Source organism: Artemia franciscana, chromosome 9 (assembly GCF_032884065.1).
Source record: "Artemia franciscana chromosome 9, ASM3288406v1, whole genome shotgun sequence".
In the NCBI taxonomy this organism is placed as follows: Eukaryota; Metazoa; Arthropoda; class Branchiopoda; order Anostraca; family Artemiidae; genus Artemia; species Artemia franciscana.
Genome location: NC_088871.1, coordinates 29786488 through 29813840, shown reverse-complemented (window position 1 = coordinate 29813840; position 27353 = coordinate 29786488). Strand labels below are relative to the sequence as shown.

At 36.4% G+C, this 27353-nt stretch overlaps 2 protein-coding genes across 2 annotated transcripts in view; one reads left to right on the top strand and one right to left on the bottom strand.

Moving 5' to 3' along the window:
• LOC136031259 (short-chain dehydrogenase/reductase family 42E member 1-like) overlaps positions 1-27353 on the bottom strand; it is a 443764-nt gene that overhangs the window by 226972 nt on the left and 189439 nt on the right. The gene's annotated exons all lie outside the window — the stretch shown is intronic.
• Positions 1207-27353, top strand: LOC136031252 (transmembrane and ubiquitin-like domain-containing protein 1). Its single transcript, XM_065710666.1, has 3 exons — positions 1207-1335; positions 17423-18102; positions 27013-27353. Exons 2-3 carry the CDS (start codon positions 17449-17451, stop codon positions 27268-27270), a joined length of 912 nt encoding a protein of 303 aa, XP_065566738.1. The 5' UTR covers positions 1207-1335; positions 17423-17448; the 3' UTR covers positions 27271-27353.

Here is a 27353-nt window from a genome sequence, read left to right as displayed (position 1 = left end):
GCGTTCTACAATTCCACATAATATATCTCTATCAGCAATGCTTGTCAATGTAACTAAAATTGGCACAAACTTATTCTTAGCAGAAGACCAAGTAGAAGCCCCTGTCTGTCTATTACTGTTCAATTGATAGCACTTCAGGAACAGAATAGTGTAAGCATTTGCCAACCCGATATCAGTCAAAAGCTCACGAGCAGCAGTATCTGCATATTGCCCAGACACAAGGGGAATCCCATAAAATTGAAGATTTTGACTTTTAGAGGAGACTTCATGGACTTTTAGAGGTTAATTCAGCCACGATCTTTTTTAATTAACTATGATTTCAAAACGCAATTCTCATGCCGAAGTTGGGAATTTTCCTAGCGGAGAGCACTAATTCCTCGTTCCAGACTAGCCAACAACTACACAAACTCTTGATGCTTCTGATCAAAACGATCCTCCATAATAGCCATCATCTTCAAATTCTTTAATACTAACAATAAATTCCTGCAAATGTGATAAATCTTCTCTAAAGAGACATCGAACGAAAACGTACTTGCAAGGGCCCCTTTCTTCTAAGAAATAAAAATCCAGAGGGGCTCGCTTTCAAAAAAAGTCAAGATAAACAACAATAAACCAGCGCCTTGAAATAAAACAGCAATCACCTCTGATTGCATTAACTGGTAATCGACCTGGCAAATATCCATAAACAGGCAACAGTGATGCAGTTAGCAATCACTCGCTTAGTCGAGCGTTGAAAAGTACTTTAAATTATGTCAAGTTTTAATCCTTAGTTTCTGTCTTGAATATAATACACTTTCAATGTTAACTCAATGATAACAGAATGGCAACTTTGTCCTTTCGAATTGCATTTTGTATTTTGATATATAAAAAGATGATAAACTTTTTTTCGTAATTGAGACGTGAGTTTTTTTCTATTGTTTTATAGCTTTTTTGTCTTTTTTTGTTTTCTTTATGAATTTTGTTTATTTTAGGTTTTTTTCTCTCCTTTCTTATCGTTGATATTGGATTATGAACTTGAAGCTAAAATATGTGAAATTAACTGTTCTTAATTTAATTTTTTGTATGGTTTTCAACTGTTTATCTGAAACAATAAATCTGTTTTCCATTTATTTTTCTTCCTTTTTTAATTTTGTTCAAGTCCTGAATTGGTCGAATATTTAATCCTCCGACTCTGGGGAACAAAATCTAGGGCTTATGACGGTTGCTTGGCAATGTTGCTTATTCCATATCTATGAAGATAAATCAGAAAAATGAGATACAGAAAATGCATTTTAGAAGGCTAAATAGTTTTGAGTGAAAAGCCCAATTATTTGCCTAACTGATGAAGAGTTACAGGTAACATGAACCAAATGTAGGAGAGGAAAAAATTGAATTAAGTCAAATATTTTAATAGAGACTAGCCTTTATACCCATCTGGGATAGCTCTGATAGGGATTGCCTTTATGCTATATAATTTATTTTCTTTATATCTGAAGTATAGAATATTGTCATTTACTACTATATAGAATTCATTACAAAGTCAAATACAAGACAATATTATGTTTTTTCTTATTAAGGAGAATAAAAACCAATTCTGACATGACCTATCATATTGTTATAGTACAGCCAAAAGAAAGTCATAAAGATGACTTTTTAATGTCTTATTTTGTTCAAGCCTAGAATAGGGGGCAATTGAGAAGGAAATGTGCCCAGAAAAAAATCTTACTTCACAATATGCAGGAGAAGTTTAATTAACACATTTTGAATAGCCTATAGTTCCACTATGCTTTATTCCAATCCCCCTTAATGTGCAAATAAGTGTAAAGGTTTAAACTAGGGGCCATTAAGAAACATGTGAAGAAAGTATTGACCCATTAACTTAGCATCAGCAGTTACTAAGGTTTTTGTAAAAACCTTATAAAAGAATAATTAATTCTGCAGCTGGTAGACATCTTGAAGTAAGTAATGTTTTGCCTCAACATGGCTTTCATTCAGAAAGATCTGTTGATACCAATTTCCTTGAATTGTGATCACAACACCAAATTGCTTGATATGGGTGTGCCTGCTGACATGATTCTGCTTGACTTTTCTAAAGCTTTTGACAAAGTTTGTCACAAGCAACTTGGAAATAAATTATGTACCGTCAAGCTTGAAGAGAAATCCCTGCTCTGGAACCTTGATTATTTTTATTTGCAATCTTCTTGGACTAGCCTTTCCCTGTGAAGATCATGCTTTGCTTCTTGAATTTAATGTTGCCAAGTGTCATATCAAACTCTTTCTCTCAACTCTTCTTTTTAAAACAGTAAAAAACTTTAGCGTAAAGAGCGGGGTGTTGATGAGGAAGCAGCCCCTTTCATATACAAAGTAATTTCTGTTCGTTTTAAGTTTTAATGTCGTTCCTTACTTTCAGTTGAAGAAACTTGTTTTTTTATTTAATTTCTGAACGTTTTTGAATCAATACATGTTTTGATTTTGGTTCTCCGGAGAGGAATTTGCATTTTTTTTTTTTTTTTTTTGGCTAAATGGCTTTCTCATAATTTTGATCGAATGATTTTGAGAAAAAAAGAGCGGGGAGGAAGCCTAGTTGCCCTCCAATTTTTTGGTTAATTAAAAAGGCAACTAGAACTTTTAATTTTTTATGAATCTTTTTATTAGTGAATGATATACATAACTTATAAATTAGCTTACGTAAAGAATTTTTTATTCTCATGTTTTTATTACACATATGAGAGGGTTCGCCCCCTCGTCAGTACCTCTCTCTTTACACCAAATCTTAAATTTTGTCCCAATTCATTAAGAATGAACCCTGAATCACAAAAGCCATAGAATAAATAGTTGACATTACTAAAACTACTTTAACGTAGAGAGCGAGGTATTAGGAGGAAGTGAGCCCCTTATATGGGTAATATTTCTGTTCGTTTCAAGTTTTAATGCTGCTCCTTACTTCCAGCTGAAAAAACTTTTTCATATTTATTTTTTCATTGTTTTTTTTAAATAATGCTAGTAAATCCTGTGCTCCCTTCATGGAAATTTTCTTCCCCCATGACAAATTTCTCGAAGGAAAGTTCCCCAGTATATCCCCCTCTTCTCAACCCCTCCCCCCGACCAAATATCCTCCCGATAACGCCTGTACACTTCCCAATAACCATTACTATATGTAAGCACTGGTCAAAGTTTGTAACTTGTAGCCCTTCCCATGGGGACTGTGGAGGAGTAAGTCGTCTCCAAAGACATAGTTATAAGGTTTTTTGACTACGCTGAATAAAATGGCTATCTCAGAATTTTGATTCGTTGACTTTGGGAAAATAAGTAGCGTGGGAGGGGGCCTAGGTGCCCTCCAATTTTTTGGTCACTTAAAAAGGGCACTAGAACTTTTCATTTCCGTTAGAATGAGCCCTCTCGCAACATTCCAGGACAACTGGGTCGATACGATCACCCCTGGAAAAAAAACAAACAAATAAACATGTATCCGTGATCTGCCTTCTGGCAAAAAATACAAAATTCTACATTTTTGTAGATAGGAGCTTGAAATTTCTACAGTAGGGTTTTCTGATACGCTGAATCTGATGGTTTAATTTTCGTTAAGATTCTATGACTTTTAGGGGGGAGTCTCCCCCTATTTTCTAAAATAACGCAAATTTTCTCAGGCTCGTAACTTTTGATGCGTAAGACTAAACTTGATGAAACTTATATGTTTAAAATCAGCATTAAAATCCAGTTTTGGTTTCTATTAGCCGGGGCGCTCCTTACTACAGTTCATTACCACGAACTGTTTGAAAAGAAAATAATTCGGTATTTCGGGGCTTCTGACATTATTACTCCTTTGCGGAAGTTAGGCTCAATATTGGAAAAGGATTATATTTTTTCTCTGGGCCCCTTCCACCTCTTAGTTCGTTTATTTTTCCGTTAGTTTTCACCTGTTTTTGCTTTATAGTTGTGTTATCTCTTAGCAGTTCTTTCGTTAGTTGAGTTATGGTTGTGGTATATATGTTTTATCGCTCGTATGGTTGTGTTATTTTCAAATTATACTCCATAATAGAGAGGCTCCAAACACCCAGCATTGTATATTAAGCTCTGAATTTGACGTTTTTTTCTAACGTGACCAGATTCGTCCTGCGCCCTGTGCCCTTTTCATTGAATTTTTCTTCCCCCATGACATATTTCTCCAAGGAAAGATCCTCCCACATAGCCCCCTCCCCTCAACCCTACCCCCAAAACCAAAAAAATCCCCCTGAAAACGTCTCTACACTTCCCAATAACCATTATTATATGTAAACACTGGTCGAAGTTTGTAACTTGCAGCCCCTCCCCCAGGGACTGTGGGGGAGTAAGTCATCCCCAAAGACATAGTTATTATGGTTCGACTATGCTGAACAAAATGGCTATCTCAAAATTTTGATTCGTTGACTTTGGGAAAAAATGAGCGTGGGAGGGGGCCTAGATGCCCTCCAATTTTTTTGGTCACTTAAAAAGGGCACTAGAACTTCTCATTTCCGTTAGAATGAGCCCTCTTACGACATTCTAGGACTACATGGTCGATACGATGACCCCTGAAAAAAAAAAAAAATAAAACACGCACCCGTGATTTGTCTTCTGGCAAAAAATACAAAATTCCACATTTTTGTAGATAGGGGCTTGAAACTCCTTAAATAGGGTTCTCTGATACGCTGAATCTAATGGCGTTATTTTCGTTAAGATCATATGACTTTTAGGGGGTGTTTCCCTCTATTTTCTAAAATAAGGCAAATTTTCTCAGGCTCGTAACTTTTGATGGGTATAACTGATCTTGATGAAATTTATATATTTAAAATCAGCATTAAAATTCGATTCTTTTGATGTAGCTATTGATATCAAAATTCTACTTTTTAGAGTTTTGGTTACTATGGAGCCGGATCGCTCCTTACTACAGTTCGTTACCACGAACTGTTTGACAAAAGCAGACAAGGGTAACACTTTAGTGGTAATGGACACCAAGGACTACGATTCAAAATTAAACACTTTACTGAAAGATGAAAAAAAACGTACAAAAAACTTTCTTTTGACCTGACAGACTCATACACAAAGAAGTTTAAGAACGAGTTAAAGAGTTTGAAGGAAGAAGGGAAGACTACACCTCAACTTTTCTACAGATTCTTACCAAGAAGTTCTTTGTGCCCTAAATTATATGGACTTCCAAAGATACATAAGCCAAATCTGCCATTACAACCAATTGTTGCAAGCACAAAGTTACCAACAAGTGCTCTGAATAAGTGGTTAGTGTCATTATGTAAACCACTCATGTCTACACAAATTTCTTACATTAAGAATTCGTCAGAACTTGTAAAAAAAAAAAACTAAAAGAAGTGGAGATTTCTTCAAATTCTATAATTTCAAGTTTTGAGATAGCGTCAATGTATACGAGTATTGATGTAAAAGCAAACCTTTATTAGCAAATTGTTTTGTAGAAAATATTGAAACAATAGCTTTAGGTTCATACTTTTTAAAACATAAATTTTGGGGGAGATATATGGATGACATAATTTCAGTATGGAATTATGGGGAGGAGGAATTAAAAGGTTTTTTAGAACATCTTAATTTTTGGGGAGGTGATTTAAAATTTACAATAGAATTATAAGAGGATAATAAACTCCCTTTTCTGGATGTTCTTCTTTAAAAAAATGAAAATAGTCTGGATTTTAAGATTTACAGAAAACCTACTGACAATAACAGATTTTTGTCGTTTTTCTCCAGTCATGCTCGCCAAGTAAAAATTGGTTTATAATCATATCCTTAACTGACCGCATTTTAATTGACCAGACTTTTTCGAAAAGAAGTAAAAAATTTCTAGAATTTTCTGACGATATTCTGGAAACAACAGAAAAGAAAGATATTTTTTGTTCTCTACCGTATGTTCCATGGGTGAGTGAAAAGCTTAAAAGAATTTTACAAAATAATGGCTTTAAGAGGTAGTAATACTTTGGCTAGTTTTTTAAATTCTGGAAAGGATCGAATTTCCGTAGAGCAACAAAGTGGGGTCTATAAAATCCCATGTACTTGTGGAAGCTCTTATGTGGGACGTACTAACCAGAATTTAAAAATGAGATTGCTATAACATCATAATTTTATTTCATCGTCTTTAAAGCAAAATACAAAACCTGAAGATTTCACGTCGGCCTTCTCGGAACATATCTATAACTTTCCAAATCATTTTATTTTGTTTGAAAATGTTTCTTTGATTTCTAGGGACCAAGGTTTAAAGCAAAGTTTCAGGGAAACAATCGAAATTAAAAAAAAAAAAAATTATTCAAGAATAATTCCATAAACAGAGATTCAGGTGAATTTGGATTGAATTCAATATATGATAATTTACTGAGTTCAAATAAAGTAAATATCACATCACCTAAAAGCTATGACCTCTGTCCACGTAATATGTCAGATAAATCCAATGAAACGGAACGGAAAAGGTCAAAGAGACTGGCTTCCGCTGTTGCATTGAAAAAAAAAGATCAATAAACTATATGTAATTAGTTTATTAGGTATAAATTTTGTTTGGTTTTATTCATGTCTTTTAGTTTTACTGCTGATGATGAACACTGTATATGTGCTCGAAATATCCAGTTAAATTTTATATCTGTTCACTGTCAATAAAAAGGTTTCATCCCTATTTTGAACTGTTTTACTTTCGTAAAAAAGAGGGTTTTAACTTTTTTTTACAACCCAGTGACATACCTTCTGATTACTGTGTTTACAATGTGCAGACACAACCATTCAGAGGTTAAATAATATCATACTTCACAAGCTTAAGTTTGAATTTAAACAGTTTTATTTATAGATATAATAAATATGACTATATTTTTCAACTAAAAGTAAGGAGCTATATTTAAGCTTAAAATGAACTGAAATTATTCCATATATTAGAGGGGGCTGTACTCTCTTCCCCTTTTGCTTGTTGATCTAAAGATTCTTAGTACTTTTAAAAAGCTACTTATTCCAATGAAACAATCCTTGTGTTTTAGGAGTTGTTCTTATAATTGGGGCAAAACGTCAAACTTTAACACAAAGAGCAAGGGATGGTGCTCAAAGATGTCATACAGACGAGATTTGGACATAGAGATAACTTTTTCTGTTTTCTCTTGATACATTATAGTGCCATTATAAAGTTCTTTTTTTGGTTTACTCCATTTGTTGCACTGAAATAAGTTTTATTGTTGTTCCTTGCTTTCAGTCTAAAAAGCTTGTTTTATTTTAAATATAATATAAAAATTAAACTTATGAGCATAGCTTTTGCTTAGCCTGTGGACACAAAGAGCAAGGGATAGTGCTCTACGATGTCATACAGAAGAGATTTAGACATAGAGATAACTTTTTCTGTTTTCTCTTGATACATTATAGTGCTATTATAAACTTCTTTTTTTTGGTTTTCTCCATTTGTTGCACTAAAATAAGTTTTATTGTTCCTCCTTGCTTTCAGTCTAAAAAGCTTGTTTTATTATGGCACTTGGTATTAACCAAGTGACATATAGCAATTGCAAATTCTGTTGGTCTGTCGGTCCTGGTTTTGCTACTTTTGGCACTTCCAGGTAAGCTAGGACGATGAACTTTGGCAGGTGTATCAGGGACCGGACCAGATTAAATTAGAAATAGTCGTTTTCCCGATTTGACCATCTGGGGGGGGGGGAGTGGCGGGCTCGTTATTTCGGAAAAAATAGAAAAATTGAAGTATTTTTAACTTACGAACGGTTGATCAGATCTTAATGAAGTTTCATGTTTGGAAGGATATCGTTTCTCAGAGCTGTTATTTTAAATCCTGGTCGGATCTGGTGACATTGGGGGGGGGGGAGTTGGGAGGGGGAAACCTAAAATCTTGGAAAACACTTAGAGTGGAGGGATCAGGATGAAACTTCGTGGGAAAAATAAGAACAAGTCCTAGATGCGTGATTGACATAACCAGAACGGATCCGCTCTCTTTGAGGTAGTTGGGGGGGGGGGTTAATTCTAAAAAAATAGGAAAAATTAGGTATTTTTAACTTACGAACGGGTGATCGGATCTCAATGAAATTTGATAGTTAGAAGGATATCGTGCCTCAGACCTCTTATTTTAAATCCCGAACAGATCTGGTTACATTGGGGGGGGGCGTTGGGAGGGGGAAACCTAAAACTTGGAAAACACTTACAGTGGAAGGATCGGGATGAAACTTGGTGGGAAAAATAAGCACAAGTCCTAGATACATGATTGACATAACTGGAACGGATCCGCTCTCTTTGGGGTAGTTGGGGGAGGGTTAATTCTGAAAAATTAGAAAAAATGAGGTATTTTTAACTTACGAACGGGTGATTGGACCTCAAAGAAATTTGATAGTTAGAAGGATATCATGCCTCAGAGCTCTTATTTTAAATCCCGAACAGATCTGGTGACATTGGGGGGGGAGAGTTGGGAGGAGGAAACCTAAAACTTGGAAAACACTTAGAGTGGAGGGATCGGAGTGAAATCTGGTGGGAAAAATAAGCACAAGTCCTAGATACATGATTGACATAACCGGAACGGATCCTCTCTCTTTGGGGTAGTTGGGGGGGGGGGCTAATTCTGAAAAATTAGGAAAAATGAGGTATTTTTAACTTACGAACGGGTTATCGGATCTCAATGAAATTTGATATTTAGAAGGATATCGTGTCCCAGAGCTCTTATTTTAAATCCCGACCGGATCTGGTGACATGGGGGAGAGTTGGGAGGGGGAAGCCTAAAACTTAGAAAACACTTAGAGTGGAGGGATCGGGATGAAACTTGGTGGGAAAAACAAGCACAAGTCCTAATTACGTGATTGACATAACCGGAAAGGATATGCTTTCTTTGGGGTAGTTGGGGGGGGGGGTTAATTCTGAAAAATTAGAAAAATGAGGTATTTTTAACTTACGAACGGGTGATCAGATCTCAATGAAATTTGATATTTAGAAGGATATCGTGTCTCAAAGCTCTCATTTTAAGTCCCGACCAGATCTGGTGACACTGGGGGGAGTTTGGGGCGGGGAACCTAAAATCATGGAAAACGCTTAGATTGGAGGGATCGGGATGAAACTTGATGGGACAAATAAGCAGAAGTCTTAGATACGTGATTTACATAATTGGAACGGATCCGCTCTATGGGGGGGGGTTAACTCTGAAAAATTAGAAAAAATGGCATATTTTTAACTTACGAATGAGTGATCAGATCTTCATGAAACTTCATATTTAGAAGGACCTCGTGACTCAGATCTCTTATTTTAAATCTCAACCGGATCCAGCGTAATTGGGAGGGGGCAGTTGAGGGTAACCCGAAATCTTAGAAAATACTTAAAGCGGTGAGATCAGGATGAAACTGGATGGGAAGAATAAAAACCTGTCTAAGACACGTGACTGGCATAATCGGCCGGATCTGCTCTCTTTGGTGGAGTTGGTGGGGGGGGGATTTTGAAAATTGAGGTATTTGTAACTTACGAAAGGGTGACCAGATTTAAATGAAATTTGATATTTAGAAGGGTCTTGCGTTTTAAAGCTCTAATTTTAAATTCCGACCAGATCCTGTGACATTGAGGGGGAGAGTTGAAGGTGGAAACCCGAAATCTTGGAAAACGTGAAAATTGGTGTATTTTTATTTTACGAATAGGTGATCGGGATCTTAATGAAATTTGATATTTAGTAGTAATATATGTCTCAGAGCCCTTATTTCAAATCCCTACCAGATCTTTTGACATTGGGGGGACTTGGAGGGGGAAATCTTGGAAAACACTTGGAGGGGAGGAATCGGGATGAAGCTTGGTGGATAGAATAAGCAAATGTCCTTGGTATGTGATTGACGGAACCGTACTGGATTCGCTCTCTTTGGAGGAGTTGGGGGGAGGGGTTCACTGATTTGGCGAGTTTGGTGCTTCTGGACGTGCTAGGACGATGAAAATTGGTAGGCGTGTCAGAGAGCTGCTAAATTGACTTGATAAAATCGTTTTCCCAGATTCGACCATCTGGGGGGCTAAAGGGAGAGGAAAAATTAGAATAAATTAGGTGTTTTTAACATAAGAGTGGGTGATCGGATCTTAATGAATTTTGATATTTAGAAGGACATCGTGACTCACAGCTCTTATTTTAAGTCCTGACCAGCATTAAGCCTCTTATTTTCCTTTTAAATCAATCTATTGATTCATAGAATTTTGCTAGAGCTCATACCATATGATCTCTTGGCTCTTAGCTCTTCTTGCCTCGTCACAAGTGCCATATGAGCTCTTAGCTCTTGTTTTATATCTAATGTACAAATGAAACTTTTGAGCATAGCTTTTGTTTAGCCTGTGGAAGAAAGGAAGTTCAGATTTAAGCTGTATCTATAAATTGGGGACAGGGGGATTCATATTTTGATGGAAACTGTAGCCTATCTATCCTTTAGGCTGGATTAAGCTCTGTTAGCATATAAATTCAACAAATAGCTAGCAATTGTGTGATTATAGTGAAAAATCTGGCCATTGGCCAAAAAAGTCATTTGCCCATTATAATAATTTCCCTCAACAGCTAATGTTTTGGACAAAGATGAACAATTGACACTGTCTTTGAACTGGATAGCCGAAACTTTTTTTAGCATAAAATCAAGTAAAGTCCATACACGTGTTAGCTTATTTAAGAAATAATTATTTCAAAGCCCTATTTGAAAACAGAATGCAATTTGAGTTGAAATTTGTTTTATCCAAGCTCTCTTTGCCCTGAAGGACATTTTTTTTAGATAGAGAATGTTTTACTACTAACCAAATAAAAAATCTTAAAATGATGTCACTGAATGCAGCCTATTTAAGTCAGAAATTTCTCTGTTGAAAGCAAATGGATCATTTATAAGGGCAAACGATGTTTCGAAAATCATGAATCATGCAACATAGATAACAACCAATACTGTGACAAAGATGAAAGAGGCTGGTGTTGCTGTAATTGGTGGGGAAATAATTGCAAATATTAGACAAGTTACTGTTCATTGTTACTGTTACTGATATCATCAGTATTATCACTGTTAATGATAACAGTATATATAGCAGTATCACTGTTAATGATAACAATGTTACTGTTCAGATATCTGTTTTAGGATTTAAGACCATTCCTGTAACTTTGAATTGTTTTTCTTTGAGAAATGTTGTTCTGTTCTGATTTAAGTTTCAAATGGCAATAGAAAATTATCTGCAGGGTTTCATTCCCCACTATTAAAATCCAGTTTTTTTTTTAATTCTTGTGAATCTGACATTCATTTGCATAAGTGTCTTCCATGTGGGGAGTTCATTATTGACCTCATCTACATTTTCCAAAATACGGAAGTGATAATTTTCTTTTCTCTAAAAATGAAATTATTGCAAATGTACAAGGTATAAAAAGTCGTCTCTATGGCTTTATTTAGGCTGCTCAATAATAGTATTCTGTATAAGAAGTCTTCTATAGACTTTTATTGTTTTCCCTCTATAGAAGTGGGGCAGTATATTGTCTTCTGTATAACATTATGGTGGTTTAAGGCTGCTCTAATCTCTATGTGAGGGTATAACATTTTATTCCATATACAAAGTACAAGGTATGAAAAGTTGTCTGTATGACTATCCATGATGCTCTGTAATAGCGTGATGTTTAAAAAGTAATACAAATGACTTTTTGCTAATTTTCCATAATTAGAGAAAACAGAATAATTGTCTTTTTTGTGATTTTGCAGCGATTTCTATGTTAGAATAAATGACAATATTTATTTCTCAGTAAATAGAGAACCAATGAATATAATGGACAAACATTGTAAACCTGTGTGATAGGGATTGTTGATTAAAGGTTTTTCTCCGCCATCCAATTTATAGTTAACAGTTTTTTCTAAGAGTTTTGGTATCAATGCTCAATTGAGGGGCTTATGTGAATGAAATGCGATAAAATTATTATTCAATTGGAAATTGAAAGTTCTAGTCCCTTTTTTAATATCAAAAGTGATTGGACACTAACCAACTCCTGCCATAGAACTCTTTTTGGCATATTACCCCATAGGACACCTGATAAATATTTTGAAGGGCCTATTTTGTACTTTCTCAGTGGTTGCTCAATGTATATGTGGAGGAAATTTCTGGGGGATGGGGGCATTGGCTTGCACATCAAAGAGACAAGAAATTTAAATTAAAATTACCACATCAAACTGAGCAAATTAGATAATTGTAGGAATTTTGAGCTCCTGTCTGCAAAAATGTAAAATTTTGTATATTCTCCAGGAAAAAAGATCATGGATGTGTATTTTTTTTCCCTCCAGGGGTCATTGAACCAAACCAATGATCCTGGAAAATATTGCTCTGAAAAAAGAGTGATGGCTTGAATGAAAATTAAGAATTCTATTGCAAGTTTTAAGCAGCAAAAAGATTGGAACACAGGAAATCTCATTTAGGAGAAGGATGTCAAACAATAAAAGACACTGTGTGTTGCTTGTTCTTAGAAGGCCATATCATTAATATCCAAGAAACAGCTGAGAGCGCTATGTTTTAAAATTTCAGAAGATGTTGATGTGGATGTTGAAGAGCTATCATAGGACACCCAGTTCCTCTTGGCCTTTTTAGATGCTCCCTTCCCTCATCACTGATCAATATTTTAGAAAATTGGTTTTGTTCAGAACAGTTTAAAGTTATGTTAATTATGCCTACAGGAATACTCCTAGAGTAAGGACTGTAAACTATGCAATTTGCCCTTTGTGACATATAGTGACATAGTGATCACAAATTCTGTTGGTCAGTCTGTCGGTCCGATTTTGCCAGTTTAGGCACTTCCAGGTAAGCTAAGATGATGAAATTTGGCAGGCGTATCAGGAACCAGACCAGGTTAAATTAGAAATGGTCGTTTCCTCGATTCGACCATCTGGGGTGGGGGAGTGGGGGACAGTCAAATCAGAAAAATTAGAAAAAATTAGATATTTTTAACTTACGAATGGGTGATCGGATCTTAATGAAATTTGATATTTAGAAAGGTATCGTGTCTCAGAGCTCTTTTTTTGGAAATACCGACCGGATCCGGTGACGTTGGGGGTAGTTGGGGGGGCTAAAATATTGGAAAACGCTTAGAGTGGAGGGATCGGGATGAAACTTCTGGTAAAAATAAGCAGAAGTCCAATATACATGATTGACATAACCGGAAAGGATACGCTGTATTTGGGGGAGTTGGGGGATGGTTAATTCTGAAAAATTAAAAAAAACAAGGTATTTTTAATAGAAATACAGAAGATAGAATAATGAGGACTTTTTTCCCAAGACAGTGAACGAACAAAACCTATTTGAATATTTCGGCCCTATATCTAAGGGCAGTATTTCTCTTCTGTATTTCTATTATGGACAGGCAGTGTGGTCTTCGTCATTATTAAGGTTTTTTTAACTTACAAAGGAGTGATCGGACCTTAATGAAATTTCATATGTAGAAGGACCTTTTATTTTTTATTTAAGGATTAACGATGCTTCTTGACTACTAAGGTCCCTGCATCGGCCCTGCAGTGCATTCCTGCAGCGTGATTCAATCTCTGGGTCCCGTATTACCAAGCTAAGGTCAAATCCACTGCGCCACCACAGGACATGTAGAAGGACCTCATAACTCAGATCTCTTATTTTAAATTGCGACCAGATACAGCATCATTGGGAGGGGCGCAGGAAATATTGGAAAAGACTTAAAGCAGAGAGATCAGGATAAAACTTGGTGGGAAGAATAAAAACAAGTCCAAAATACGTGACTGACATAACCGGATCGGATCCGCTCTCTTTGGTGGAGTTGGGGGGGGGGAGTAATTTGGAAAAACTAGAAAAAATGAGGCACTTGTAACTTACGAACAAGTGATCAGATCTTAATGAAATTTGATATTTAGAGGGATCTTGTGGTTTAAAGCTCTCATTTTAAATCCTGACCAGATCCAGTGACATTGGGGGGAGTAGGAGGGGGAAACCGCAATTCTTGGAAAACGTGAAAATTGAGGTATCTTACGAATGGGTGATCAGATCTTAATGAAACTTGATATATAGAAGTATCTCATGTCTCAGATGCTCCATTTTCAATTCTAATCGGATATGGGGACATGGGGGTTGGAGGGGGAAACAGAAGTCTTGGAAACCGGAAATCTTGGAAGACGCTTAGATTGGAGGGATTGGGATGAAACTTGATGGTGAGAATAAGTACAAGTTTTATGATTGCCATAATTGGAACGGATCCGTTCTCTTTGGGGGAGGTGGGGGGTGTTAATTTGGAAAAATTAGAAAAATTGAGGTATTTTTAACTTAAGAATGGGTGACCAGAGCTTAATGAAATCTGATATTTAGAAGGAATTCATGTCTCAGAGCTCTTATTTCAAATCTCGAAAAGATCTGTTGACATTGGGGGGAGTTGGTGGGGGGAACTGGAAATCTTGGAAAACGCTTAGAGTGGAGAAATCGGGATAAAACTTGCTGGGTAGAATAAGTAAATGTCGTAGATATGTGATTGACGTAACTGTGCTGTATGTGCTCTCTTTGGGGGATTTAGGGGGTGGGTTCAGTGCTTTGTTGAGTTTGGTGCTTCTGGATGTGCTAGGATGATGAAAATTGGTAGGCGTGTCAGGGAGCTGTGCAAATTGACTTGATAAAGTCATTTTCCCCTATTCGACCATCTGAGGGGCTGAAGGGAGAGGAAAAATTAGAAAAACGGGGTATTTATAACTTACGAGTGGGTGATCGGATCTTAGTGAGTTTTGATATTTAGAAGGACCTCGTGACTCAGAGCTCTTATTTTAAATCCCGACCGGCATTAAGCCTCTGATTTTCCTTTTAAATCATTCTATTGATTCTTAGAATTTTGCTAGAGTTCATACCATTTGAGCTCTTGGCTCTTCCGACCTCGTCACAAGTGCCATATGAGCTCTTAGCTCTTGTTTTGTGCAGGATATATTAATAGGAAAAAGGGGATGTTTTGTTCTAGGTGTGTTCAAAAATGTCTATTAAGTGAAATTTGTGGAATGCTGAGGAGGACGTTAAGCTAAATCAAAAGATATTTATGTGGATGCAGTTTATCAAAAAGATGTCTGAAATATCTTAAGAACATTGTTAAGTTTAAATTTTCAGGGCATGTTGAGGAGGATGCTAAAGGGTGAGTGAAGGGCAACCATTCCCTCGTCCAGTCGCTTTTTAGCATCCCTCCTACCAAAGACATTTGATCAAAATTGTTGAATAACAGTCTTGTTCCAAATAGTTGAAAATTCAAATAACAATTCATGCCCCCAGGTATGACACAACCCCTGCAGTCTCTGGGGCTAGTTTTATAAGTTATATAAGCTGCCAATTGTTTCTGTACAAGGTTTGCTATTGGAAAAAGGGGATCATGTTTGATTCTGAGTTTTGTGAAAAGGGTACAACAGCAATATATAAGGAAATTAAGTTGAACCTTTAAAAACCTGTTGAGAGGGTGAGAGGGATGTTGAAAAAGGAATGCAAGGCATCTAACACCGCTCACGCCCTTTTAGATGCCCTCCTTAACACTGGTAGAGATCTTAAAAAAGCATTTTATTCAAAACAGTCACAATGTCTAATAGCTATGCCTCTAGGGATGCCATGCCCCCGCACCCCCTGGGACAAGGAATTTAAATTATGAAATTTGTTCATTTTTTATATACAGGATCTGCCATTTGGAAAGGAGGGAATGTTTGATCCTTAGTGTGCCTAAAAAGGCAAAGGGTATTGAGGCAAATTTTCTGGAAATGCTAAGGGGTATGTTGAGCTAAATCAAAAGAAACTATCTGCATTCAAGTTATCAAAAAGGCATATCTTTTTGATTCGTTATTTTTTTAAGGTGTGTCTTTTTATTTTTATTGAATCTTTTTGGAGGTAAGGCAACTAAAAAGGACATGGGAGGGGGCTGGTGGCCTAAAATATTGCAGATCCTCCATTTTGACGAGCTGAATGCACATAGTTCCTTTTGATTTAGCATAACATGCCCCTCAACATTATTTCACCTTAATGCCTGTGGCCTTTACCCATGCCTCAACAAAAAAAGGAGTACATCAATATAATGCAGAATGTTCCCAATGGAATTTGTAACTGTCAATAAAGCCAGCTAAAGATGTATCATTATGAGTAAACTCCAATGAATATACCTGGGGAAATCATTCTCAAGGTTCAGCAAGCTTTTATCTAAAAGGCTGAAGAAGCTTTTATCTAAAAAGAAGGCGTTTATATCAAGCACTCAAAATTCAGACTGATGTTGGAAATAAATTACTAAAAGGGCCTCAAACTCCACAAAATACCATCTTTATTTAAAAGCCTGGTTGACTGCACCCTTGCAAAGGTATTGAACCTGAAATATATACCAGGTTAGTCAAGGGCATGGAATCCAAAGAGCTACTACGGGACATATAAACGGCAGGAAGCAGTCATAGAAAGACAGTCCACTTTAAGATGAAGAAACGGGAGGAAGGCTAAATAATTTTTACTGGAAAGTCCTTAAGCTCAAATTGAAGAACCATAGGTGGTGAATGCGTGCAGATGTTACTGCAGTTTCCAATATTCTAATCTTAGTTCTCAGGCTTATCTTCCTATCCTTCCAATTTTTTTTTAACTGCCTGCGCATTGTCTACTTTCTATGTCCTCTTTGCATCCACTATGTTTGCTAATGCTGCTTATTAAAGTGAAGTTTTGCTCTTGATGGCTTTTTTTTATGCCTAACATCCTCTCTTGACCCTTATTTATTCCTACTCCATGCAATTTCTTCTTATCGTAGATTCTTTAGTCTAGTTTTGCACCCTGAATAATCATAATTCATAAAATCTAAGTCTATGAAAGTTCTACCTACATATTTGATTTTTACTTTCTCCCATAGATTTTGCCGGGTTACTTAGAACATAGTCCTAGATATCAAAAATAATCAAAATAGACGGGTATAGAACACAACCCTGCTTAACTCTTGACTTAACACCAAACCATCCACACCAAAGATTATACATAGGATTAATGACTTAAATGTACTTATCTGGTATACCATAGAAGGAGCAGAACCCTCACTAAAGCTTTGACCACAGTATTTGTGCAATTGTAGAATTTCCTTGGTATATGTAAGATTTTTTCTCTTTTTGTTATGTTGTCTTACTACTGTTGACAGAGTATCTTGGAGATAATTCTGGCGTATTTAATATTTTAGGTTGGTAATATTTTAGGTATTTTAGGTTAGGTAGGTTGAAATTCTTGGTTAGTTTTTCCCACCAAGGAAATGTTAAAAGGACCTGGAATTTAGCTAATTTCCAAGACTTGCACTTCAAAATGTAACCTTTCTCTCTCTGCTATTGCTAGAGCCCTAAGTTAGTTGATGTTACTACTTCGCCTTAATGATTTGAAGTTCTTTCACAGGTATTTTACAGTTTTCTTACTTCATTGTTTATTATTCTACCTTTCAATGAGATGATTTTTCTCCTGAGTACTAAGGAGACACTTTTTACAATCTATCTTTTTTTAGGTTGTTATCAAAGCTATTAAAAGGACATGAGTCTAGAAGGAACAGAAGTTGTTGTAGTTCCTCTTATAGAAATCTCTCTAGTATTGAGTTTAGTATTTTGTGCTCTTCTTGTTTTTCTTTGGAAGTCTACTGAAGTACCAGCATTACCACGCCAAATCCGAATTGTAGTTTCAGCAGTTGGATCTGTTGGAAGTGGACAAATACATGTGTTAAGTGTTTTTAGAGGCGTTACTGTAGAAGTGCCACCAACTGTCTCAAACAGAATGGAATCGGATTCAAATATCAATGTGAATTCTGGTAGTTCAGTTTTACAAGCACCTCAACAAGATCATGTAAGAAGACCTGACGACCAAGAAGTTCCAAGTAATATTTCAAATTCACCTGGGTCCTCAGATGGGCTTTCAGAGCCAGTTATTGAAGATGGTGAAATTACTGTGAAAGTTAGGTTCTTGGATGATACATTGAAGATTGTAAAAGCAAGAAAGACATTAAGTGTTAGAGATTTTAAAATTTTACATTTTCCAGAAGCTTCAGATAGTACAAAAATTGTAAAGTTGATCTTTAATGGTAAAGTTCTGTCAAATGATGCACAAACATTAGGAGACTGTAGAGTGTTTGACAACTGTGTTCTACATTGCTTGATACATCAAAATAATAATGTACAAGACAACTCAAATCTAGTAAGTGTTTTTCATTTCTTGACTGTATTTTATATTTCAATTGCAGTTTAAATTTGACTGGGATCATCTAGTTGATTAGGTTAAACAACTAAAGTTTTATATTCTAGGGAATTGAACCTTTAGGATAAAGGGAATTTCCTTGTACATTTTGCCTACTAGAAAAAGTGCCAGATATATAGAAATACAGCCTATGACTTTTTTAATGTAATTAATTATTAATGTGTCTATTGATGTGCATTGATATACCTTTTTAGATCTGAAGGAATTTTCTATAATCCCTTCTCCTGTTTAGCATATTGTTTGAAGTCAAAAGCAAACCTTTTCTGTAATCACTAACCCTTACTATCTAATTATATATTCATTCAGAACCATTGAGGAGGTTTTTTTTCTGGGCACTTAGACTATAGTCAAAGAAAAGTTAGTTTGAATGCACTTATAGTAAAAAAAATCGTAGGTTTAGATTGAGCCTTTAGGAATTAGTTACTGCAATTCCATTATTATTCCATAAATTCCATTTTACTGCAATTCCAATTAGTTACTGCATGCCATGAGGCATGATATTCTGTGGAAAATGTTGCCAAGATCAGATAGATTGAAGCCATTAAGGGCTAACAAAGTTGTGTAGGGGGGGGATCAATTCCCTGGACATCTGAAGTGCTGACCGTGATGCAAGAAAAGATTCGTTCAGGAGCAACCCAAGGTGGGAGAAAGAAATTCTTTTATTAGTACCAGCTCTGAGAATCAAGTGCTGCTTGCTGCCACTGGCTGGCAAGGAGTTGATGACTACTCTCTAGTGTTGCCTGCTGAAGCTGGCGGGTTGTGTTTTGGGATGAGAGAACACAATGGTGGACACCTTGACACTACCAAGGAAGGCTCTTCCACAAAGGGGGAAAGCCCTGCTACACCCAAGGGGCACCAACAGCCTATCAGGTATTTTGATGTAAAGGCAATGGGCTTTTGCGGCATGAGTTTTGACTCAGCTTTGTAAGTCCAGCCATATTATAATAACATGTACAATGTATTCCATTAAGCAAGGATCAGCCATGGCAGGGGAACTCAATCCGCATCAATATTATTCTTTTGCAGGACAAGCAATCTGGGCTAGCTTAATAGTAATTTAAAAAACATAGATTAATATTGATACTAAGTATGACTATAAAAAGTTTTATTGCTGAACTAATTCTATCGGCCAAGGAATCAGAAAAGCATCCCATATAAATTGAAGGTATTATAAAAAAAAAAACTGATATATGTCAGATGGCAAAATATTTAAAGTCAGTGAACAAAAAAAAGAGCAATTTGGCCTACAGTAAATTATTAAGCGGTTTAGTTTAGCTTTTTTGAATGAAGGGATAAATTCTTCCCCTATCTATGTATCTTTCATGCAAAGGAACTCTGTTGTAGAGGGATTTGTTAAGATATTCATTGGGTATGAGTCTCAGCTGAGAAAATAGAAGCTATACAAAGGTTTGGCATTGTTGTTTTCACAAAGCATAATCGCAGGTATGACTTAAATCCTTCCTCTTTCCACTTCGTTTTGGGTGGCTTTTGCATGTAGGGAGCATATTTGAGAGAAATTTTGCCCAAATTGGCTGTTTTAAATCTTGTTTTATTTGTTCACATTGTTAAGGTTAATTTGTACTCTTTTATTTTTGTTGTCTGTGTTATCTAAGGTTTTTTCTTTCCATCTGTTTTCTTTCTCTACCACTGAAGATGGGAGAACAGAACTATGTGGTAAAATACCTCAAATACTTATTTCTCAAAAGTTTTCTTAGTTGTTTAAAATGTTTTCCTTGTTTTGATTATTGTGTACTGTTTCTAAATTGTTGCGAAAGTGAAATCAAACTATCATTTTCTGTGGTTTTAAAATGACTATGAATTAGTGCTTGCCTGGTTTTCACAAAATAAATGCAAGGACTCTATTTCCCTGCTCTAAGATTATTAACTACTAACAACTCACCACAGCACCAAGCAGCCTGAGGCCAACACAGCTACGTACGTTCCTCCTCCATCCCAGTCTATTCAAAGCCTCCCTCTTTGCACCCTCCCAGGAATTTCGCATTTCCCTTAAACCTTTCTTTACAACATCCTCCAACCCCCAACTACAGATGACCTACTTTCCGTTTAGCCCTAGACGGTTGGTCAAAAAGAATCATCTTAGGCAATCTGTCGTCCTTCCTCTGTAAAACTTGCTCTAGCCTTCTCATTCTTTCTCTCATCATAGCCCTAGAAAGTGTGATTAAAATACACTTTTCTTTCAATCTACTGTTTGAAATGAGGTCAGTCAGTCGGGTAACCAAAACAATCCGTAGGCAATTTCTCTGGACAACAAATAGCAACTCTTCCTCTGTTTTTTGGAGCACCCATGCCCCTTCAGAACCGTACTTTACCACTGTCATCACTGTAGCTTCCAGTATTCTAATCTGGGTTTGCAGACTTATCTTCCTATTCTTACAAACTTTTTTCAGCCATGGGAAAAAAAGCCTGAGCCTTAGCTACTCCACTTTTAACATCTTCACTGCTCCCACCGTCTTTACTAATTATTAATTTAAATTTTTTTTCGAACAGAAATTACAGTAAATAGCTGAGTCAAACTCAAAACGAACAAATCCTTTTCAATATATTGTTGAGGTGTCTTATCAGCATCCATACACACAGTGCTTTTTGATTTAGTTTTAAAGCAACATTTAGTTTTAAAGAATAATGGGGCAATTGCATAACTGTGGGGGAAAGGGGGGTTTACCTGCCCAATATTCCTAGTTGCTAGTCTGTTCTACTATGTTGAACAAAATGGCAGTCTCAAAATTTTAACTGGATGTGTTTGGAAAGTGGACGGGCTTACTTATATGCCCTTTTGAAAACCTGTATGCGTACAGTTTTTTCGTTTAATCGAACGTTCCCTAAGAGTTTCAGCTTAAAACCCTTAGCGTCATTTGTTACAGTAACTGTAGTGGTAGTCTTAATAGTATACACATAATGCCTTCTTACTAGTTCAAAATCTGCCACAACTTACCCTTAAAGGTCTAAATTATGTAATGTAAGCCATTACAAAATAATGTAAGCCATTCTTGAGATATTGTTTTGCCGCCTTTTTGAAAGTCCATATGTTCATAGTTTGTTTTGATTTAGGTCAGCATCCGCTTGAATATTCCTTAAAAGCTTCATCTTAATACCCTTAGCTTGTATAGTAGCAGTATGCACATGGCACCTTTGTTCTTCAACATTCCCTTCAACACCTGCTGAAGGTTTCAACTTACCATCAACTGTTCCTGAAGCATTTTTGATGCGTCCTCTTGACAACCTGTGGGGGCATAGAGTGTTTCGATTTAGTTCCATACAGTTTCAATATATCCCAAATTTTTCGTCTGAAAACCTTTAGTTTTAGTAGCAGTAGTAGTAGTAGAATCAGTAGAATCAGTAGTAGTTGTAGTCTTAGCTTTAGTGGCAGTAGTAGAAGCAGTAATAATAGTAGTAGTAGTAGTAGTAGTATAAATAGAAGCAGTAGTATTACGATGCAAATATTTTCTTTTGGTTAGTTCTTTATCCCTCACAATAACCCCTCTTAGTTTCAACTTAACACATTAAACTGTTCCTAAGATATTGCTGTTACGCCCTTTTGACAATCTGCATACAGATGACTTTTCAACATATTGCTGAGGTGTCTTATCAGCATCCATACACACAGTGCTTTTTGATTTAGTTTTAAATCAACATTTAGCTTTAAAGTATAATGGGGCAATTGCATAACTGTGGGAGGGGGTAAGGGGGGTTTACTTGCGCAATATTCCTAGAGACATAGTTGCTGGACTGTTCTACTATGTTGAAAAAAATGCCGGTCTCAAAATTCTAACTGGATGTGTTTGGAAAGTGGACGGGCTTACTTATATGCCCCTTTGGAAACCTATATGCGTACAGTTTTTTCGTTTAATCGAAACGTTCCCTAAGAGTTTCAACTTAATACCCTTTGCGTCATTTGTTACAGTAACTGTAGTGGTAGTTTTAATAGTATACACATAGTGCCTTGTTAGTAGTTCAAAATCTGAAGCCATTCTTGAGATATTGTTTGGCCACCTTTTTGAAAGTCCGTATGCTCATAGTTTGTTTTGATTTAGGTCAGCATCCGCTTGAATATTCCTTAAAAGCTTCATCTTAATACCCTTAGCTTGTATAGTAGCAGTATGCAGATGGCACCTTTGGTCTCTTCAACATTCCCTTCAACACATGCTGAAGGTTTCAACTTACCATCAACCGTTCCTGAAGCATTTCTGATACGTCCTCTTGACAACCTGTGGGGGCATAGAGTGTTTCGATTTAGTTCCATACAGTTTCAATATATCCCGAATTTTTCGTCTTAACACCTTTAGTTTTAATAGCAGTAGTAGTAGTAGAATCAGTAGAATTACTAGTAGTAGTCTTAGCTTTAGTGGCAGTAGTAGAAGCAGTAACAATTTTAGTAGTAGTAGTAGTAGTATAAGTAGAAGCAGTAGTATTACGATGCAAATATTTTCCTTTGTTTAGTTCTTGATCCCTCACAATAACCCCTCTTAGTTTCAACTTAACACATTAAACTGTTCCTAAGATATTGCTGTTACGCCCTTTTGACAATCTGCATACAGGCGACTTGTTGTGATTCAGTTCACTCCCTCCCCTTCAATATTCCTTGAAAATTCCACCTTCATACCCTTAGGCATAGTTGTAATAGTAATCATAGTAGTAATACTGATGCTACTAGTACTACCTCTGTTATACACTGATAATAGCGGTAGTACCAGTCGCAACAGCAGTATTAACATATTTTATTTCGGTCAGCAGGATTTCCCACTGATCAAATCATGGAAGTTTCATGTTTATACACTTAGCCATTGCGATGTCCTTTAAAAAACCTGTATGTTCATATCCTTCTTGAAATTTCCATCTCAATACTTTTAGCCTTACAAGTTGCAATAGAAATAGTAGTTGAAGTAGTAGTAGTACTAAATGTAGCAATGATAATAGTATTAGAAGTAGTGTGCACATATTGCCTTTTGGTCAGATGATCTTCCCCTTTAAGCATTCTCTGAACGTTCTAACTTAATACCCAAACCAATTCTTGAAATATGCTCTTTTGAATATGTGTATGTACATAGCGTCTTTTGATTCAATTCAATTTCTCCCGAGTATTGTAAATGGAATAGTGTGATAGTAGTAGTGGTTGTAGTTGTAGTAGTATTGGTAGCAGGCAAATATTGCCGTTATGATCATCTCCCTTATCATTTTCTTAAAATTTCAAATTAATATACCTAGTCATTCGTGAGTTACGCCCTTTTGACAATCCATAGACACATATCGTGTTTTGATTTAGTTTAACACTTCCCTCAACATCCTCTGAAAGGCTCATCTGAGTTCTCTTCGTTTTCTTGGAAAGTAAATTTCAAACATGCATACCTTTCTCATAAACATATACTATATCTATACAATGAAGGAATTGCCTACCTTACAGCCCTTGCTCTGAGAACTGTAGAAAGGTTCACATCCCCCAATGACATAATTATTGGACCTTTCAACAATGCCGAACAAAATAGCTCTCTTAAAATTTTGATCAGATGTGTTTTGTGGAAAGATAGGCTTGGGTAGTCTGATTGCCCTCCATTCGCTTTTGACTCTTAAAAAGGGCACTAAACCAATCAAATGAGCCCCATCCTATCCAAAGTTTATATGACCACTCGTTCCATAAAAATCTTATAAGCCGCGGGACATATCCACCCTTTAGACATTGTTATATGCTCAATGGACTGTTGGTTACAAAATTGCTATCTCACAATTTCGATCGAACGCGTTTAGGGAAAAGAGGAAGTCATGGGGGGGGGCTAGTTGCCCTCCATTACGTTTTACTCTTAAAAGGGAACTAGAACTGTACATTACCAATCAAATGAGCCTCCTCTAAAGTTCACACAACCACCCCTTCTATAAAAACCTTATATCCCCTCCCCCCAGGGTATAACTTAAAACCGTTACCTCACACTCTGGGGGATTCTGTGAACCCCAAGGCCTTGTTATGGGATCTTTGGACTATTTTTGAACACATGGCTATCTAAAAATTTCTATTGAAGGCATTTTGGGAAAATGTAACGTTGGAGGGGGGGGGGGTTGCTGTTCTTCAGTAACTTTGACTCTTAAAAAGGGAACTAGAACTTCTGATTAACAATCCAATTAGCCTGTTCCGAAGTTTATACGACCACCCTTTCCATAAAAAAATCTTATATTCCATCGGGGCACAACTTACAACCCTTGCCCTGAGGGCTGTGTGTGTGAGGGGGGTGTCTTGATTGGATAAGTTTTGGAAAATTATGGGCGTGGGGAGGGGTAGCTGCCCTCCAATCACTTTGAATCTTAAAATGAACCCTAGAACTTCAGATTACAGATCCAATTAGCCCACTCCGAATCTTTTACGACCACTCCTTCTATAAAAACCTTATATGCCTTCAGAGCATAAGTTACAACCCCCCTGCCCTGGGGACTGTGAGGGGGGGGGGTGAATCCTCAAAAACATAATTTCCAGACCTTTTAACTAGTCTCAAAAAATGGTTATCTCAAAATTTTGATCTGATGTGTTTGAGGGAATGATGGGCGTGTGCGGAGGATAGCTGCCCTCAGATCACTTTGACTCTAAAAAGGCTCTAGAACTTCTGATTACCAATCCAATAAGCATCCTCCGAAGCTTATATGACCACCCGTAATATAAAAAGCGTTTATGCCCCTTGGGCATAAATTATAACCCTTGCCCTTAGTGGTGTGGGGGTTGTCATCTTCAAAGATATAATTTCCTGGCCTTTCAACTGTGCTGAACAAAATGGTCGTTCTAAAGTTTTGACCGGTTGTGTCTGGGGAAGTGATGAGCGTGGCAGGGGAATTGGTTTCCCTCCAATCCCTTTGACTTTTAAAAAGGGCACGAGCCCTTTCAATTTTCAATCTAGTGAGTCATTTTTGAAGTTTCTATGACAGCACCTTCTATGTGAAGTGCCCTGGTCCAAAAATAAAAAAATCAATAAATAATACATTGTACCCACATCGCTCTTTACTTAGACAGTGCTATTGTGCTGCTTATGATACTACCCAGGTAAGTGAAGCTGTCCGCTTCATCGATCTTTTCATTACCCATCCTTCCCTTTTCATCTTGACTTATTCCTAGCCTTAGTAACTTAGTCTTCGTAACATTAATTCTCAGACCTGTTATAGCACCCTCAACTCACAAAACCTCTGAAATTTCATTCAATTTGCTCACACTTTCATCTAGGATGCTTAAATCATCAGCAACATCTAGGTCCAGGAATTTGTTTTTCCATTTGATTCCGTGTTCTCTCATTGTCTTTCGTGTTCTCCTTGAGATAATTTCCATCAAAATTATCCATAAAAATGTGGATAGAACACAACCCTACTTAACTCCTAATTCAATACAAAACCAGCTTCTAACCTCATTTGCTACCTTGACCGCAGCAGTTTATTCTCGTACACAGTACTGATCACTAGGACCATTAAAGTGTTCCTAAAGATTTTGAAATTGTTGGATCAACAATTTCAATTATCATAATAATTTCAAAATTTTACTACGTGTGACATGGGTTTTGATCAAGCAATTCTTCTAATTCTATGACTTCAAGCTTTTTTTGTGCATTGAACCCAGTGTCTGCATATTTCAGTCTGCAGATCACTGTCACCAAAAGTCTCAACAAGAATCCTGTGTGCTTTAGCTGGAGGTTTCTTCTAAATAAAACAGTGCTATGAAATCTTATATAAAAACACCATTTGTTTTGAAACTACACATTTTCAGAAGTAAATAGCTTTACGTATAACATGTTTTAAATATAGTGAACAACCATAGACTGAAATTCAATGAATGGATTGTTGTTATTACCATTTTTTGAACCGCTGCATGAATTTATTTAAGGTCCTTTTTCTCGATTTTTAGTGATTTTTCTAAATTCCCTGGAATTTCGCTGTATAAACTCCTAGTAAATTTATTAAACGGGGCTTATTATACATTATTTTTACTATATGTGTTTTTACTAAGTTTATCAAATTTGGAGTTTGTTGTTTAACTTGCAAAATCCTTAACCTTGCACAACATCAAATTTGTACAGTGGAATTGCTGCAAATGTTTACTGTGTGTATGCAAACAAAATCTAGTAATGGGGGAGGGGAGTATCTGAACTTTTTAAAGAGGGACTGAAAAGTTCCAAAAATCCATTTTTTGAATAAAAGTTTTAAATCTACCGCCCCTGTACTATATTGTACTGACTGACTCAACTAAAAATTGTTTGTATCCCTTTTAATCAAAGGGATGCAAAACTTTGTATTTAGTTAAGTGCATAAATTTTCACGGATCTCCAAAGCTGTTAACTTAGTACTTATTTTTTAAAGGGGGGGGGGGGGCAGTATACTTAATTGCTTGATACCTCCTCCCAGTAGTCCCGGACCTCATAAACAAACAAGATTAACTAGATTCTGTGTTACTCAGCAAAAGAAGAACGAAGATGATGGAGAATTACATGGTCTTGAAATTGGGTAGTAAAGAAATATGCGATTTGAGTGACGCTGGGATTGAGTTGAACCTGCTCAGTTATTTGCCAAGTGGAAGGGAGGTATTGCTAGAGTTGTCGCCATTATTTCTGTAATACTTTATTATATATTGAAACCATAGTATATTCTAATCATTCTAGAATCAGGATTGGTATTGCAGTTAGAAGAAATGTTGGTTTTCTCCCCATTCGTTAAACTTCCCGGACCAATATCTTGGCATTTGCTTCTCTCTATTTCATTTTATTCGATACAGAGCACTTCGTCTATTTTGAAACCAGAAACAACTTCTTGAATTTAATTGTATCAATCTAGGCTAATTCCCCCTTGTGCGTTATTCACTTTACTTGTTTTCAGGTGAACAATCCAGAAGTATCAAGCACGAATGAAGCTGAAAGGCCAGGTTTACGCCACTTGTATCGAAATGTTAGAAGAAATGCTGAATTGGATGTTGATATGGGGCATTTATTAATGCCATTCCTTGTTGCTCTAATGTCAGCTTTATGGCTCACTTGTTATTTTTCACCTGAAAGCTTTGATTTTATGGGACTTGTGTTACTTTTCACCATATCAATAATTTTTCTATTTATATCTTGCATTTTTTATCTTGCCTGAATTCTATTTTCTCCATGAATTTTTAGTATTTAACATAATACTTGTTGTTTTTATTTCCAGGGAATAAATTTATGTTTAGTTGA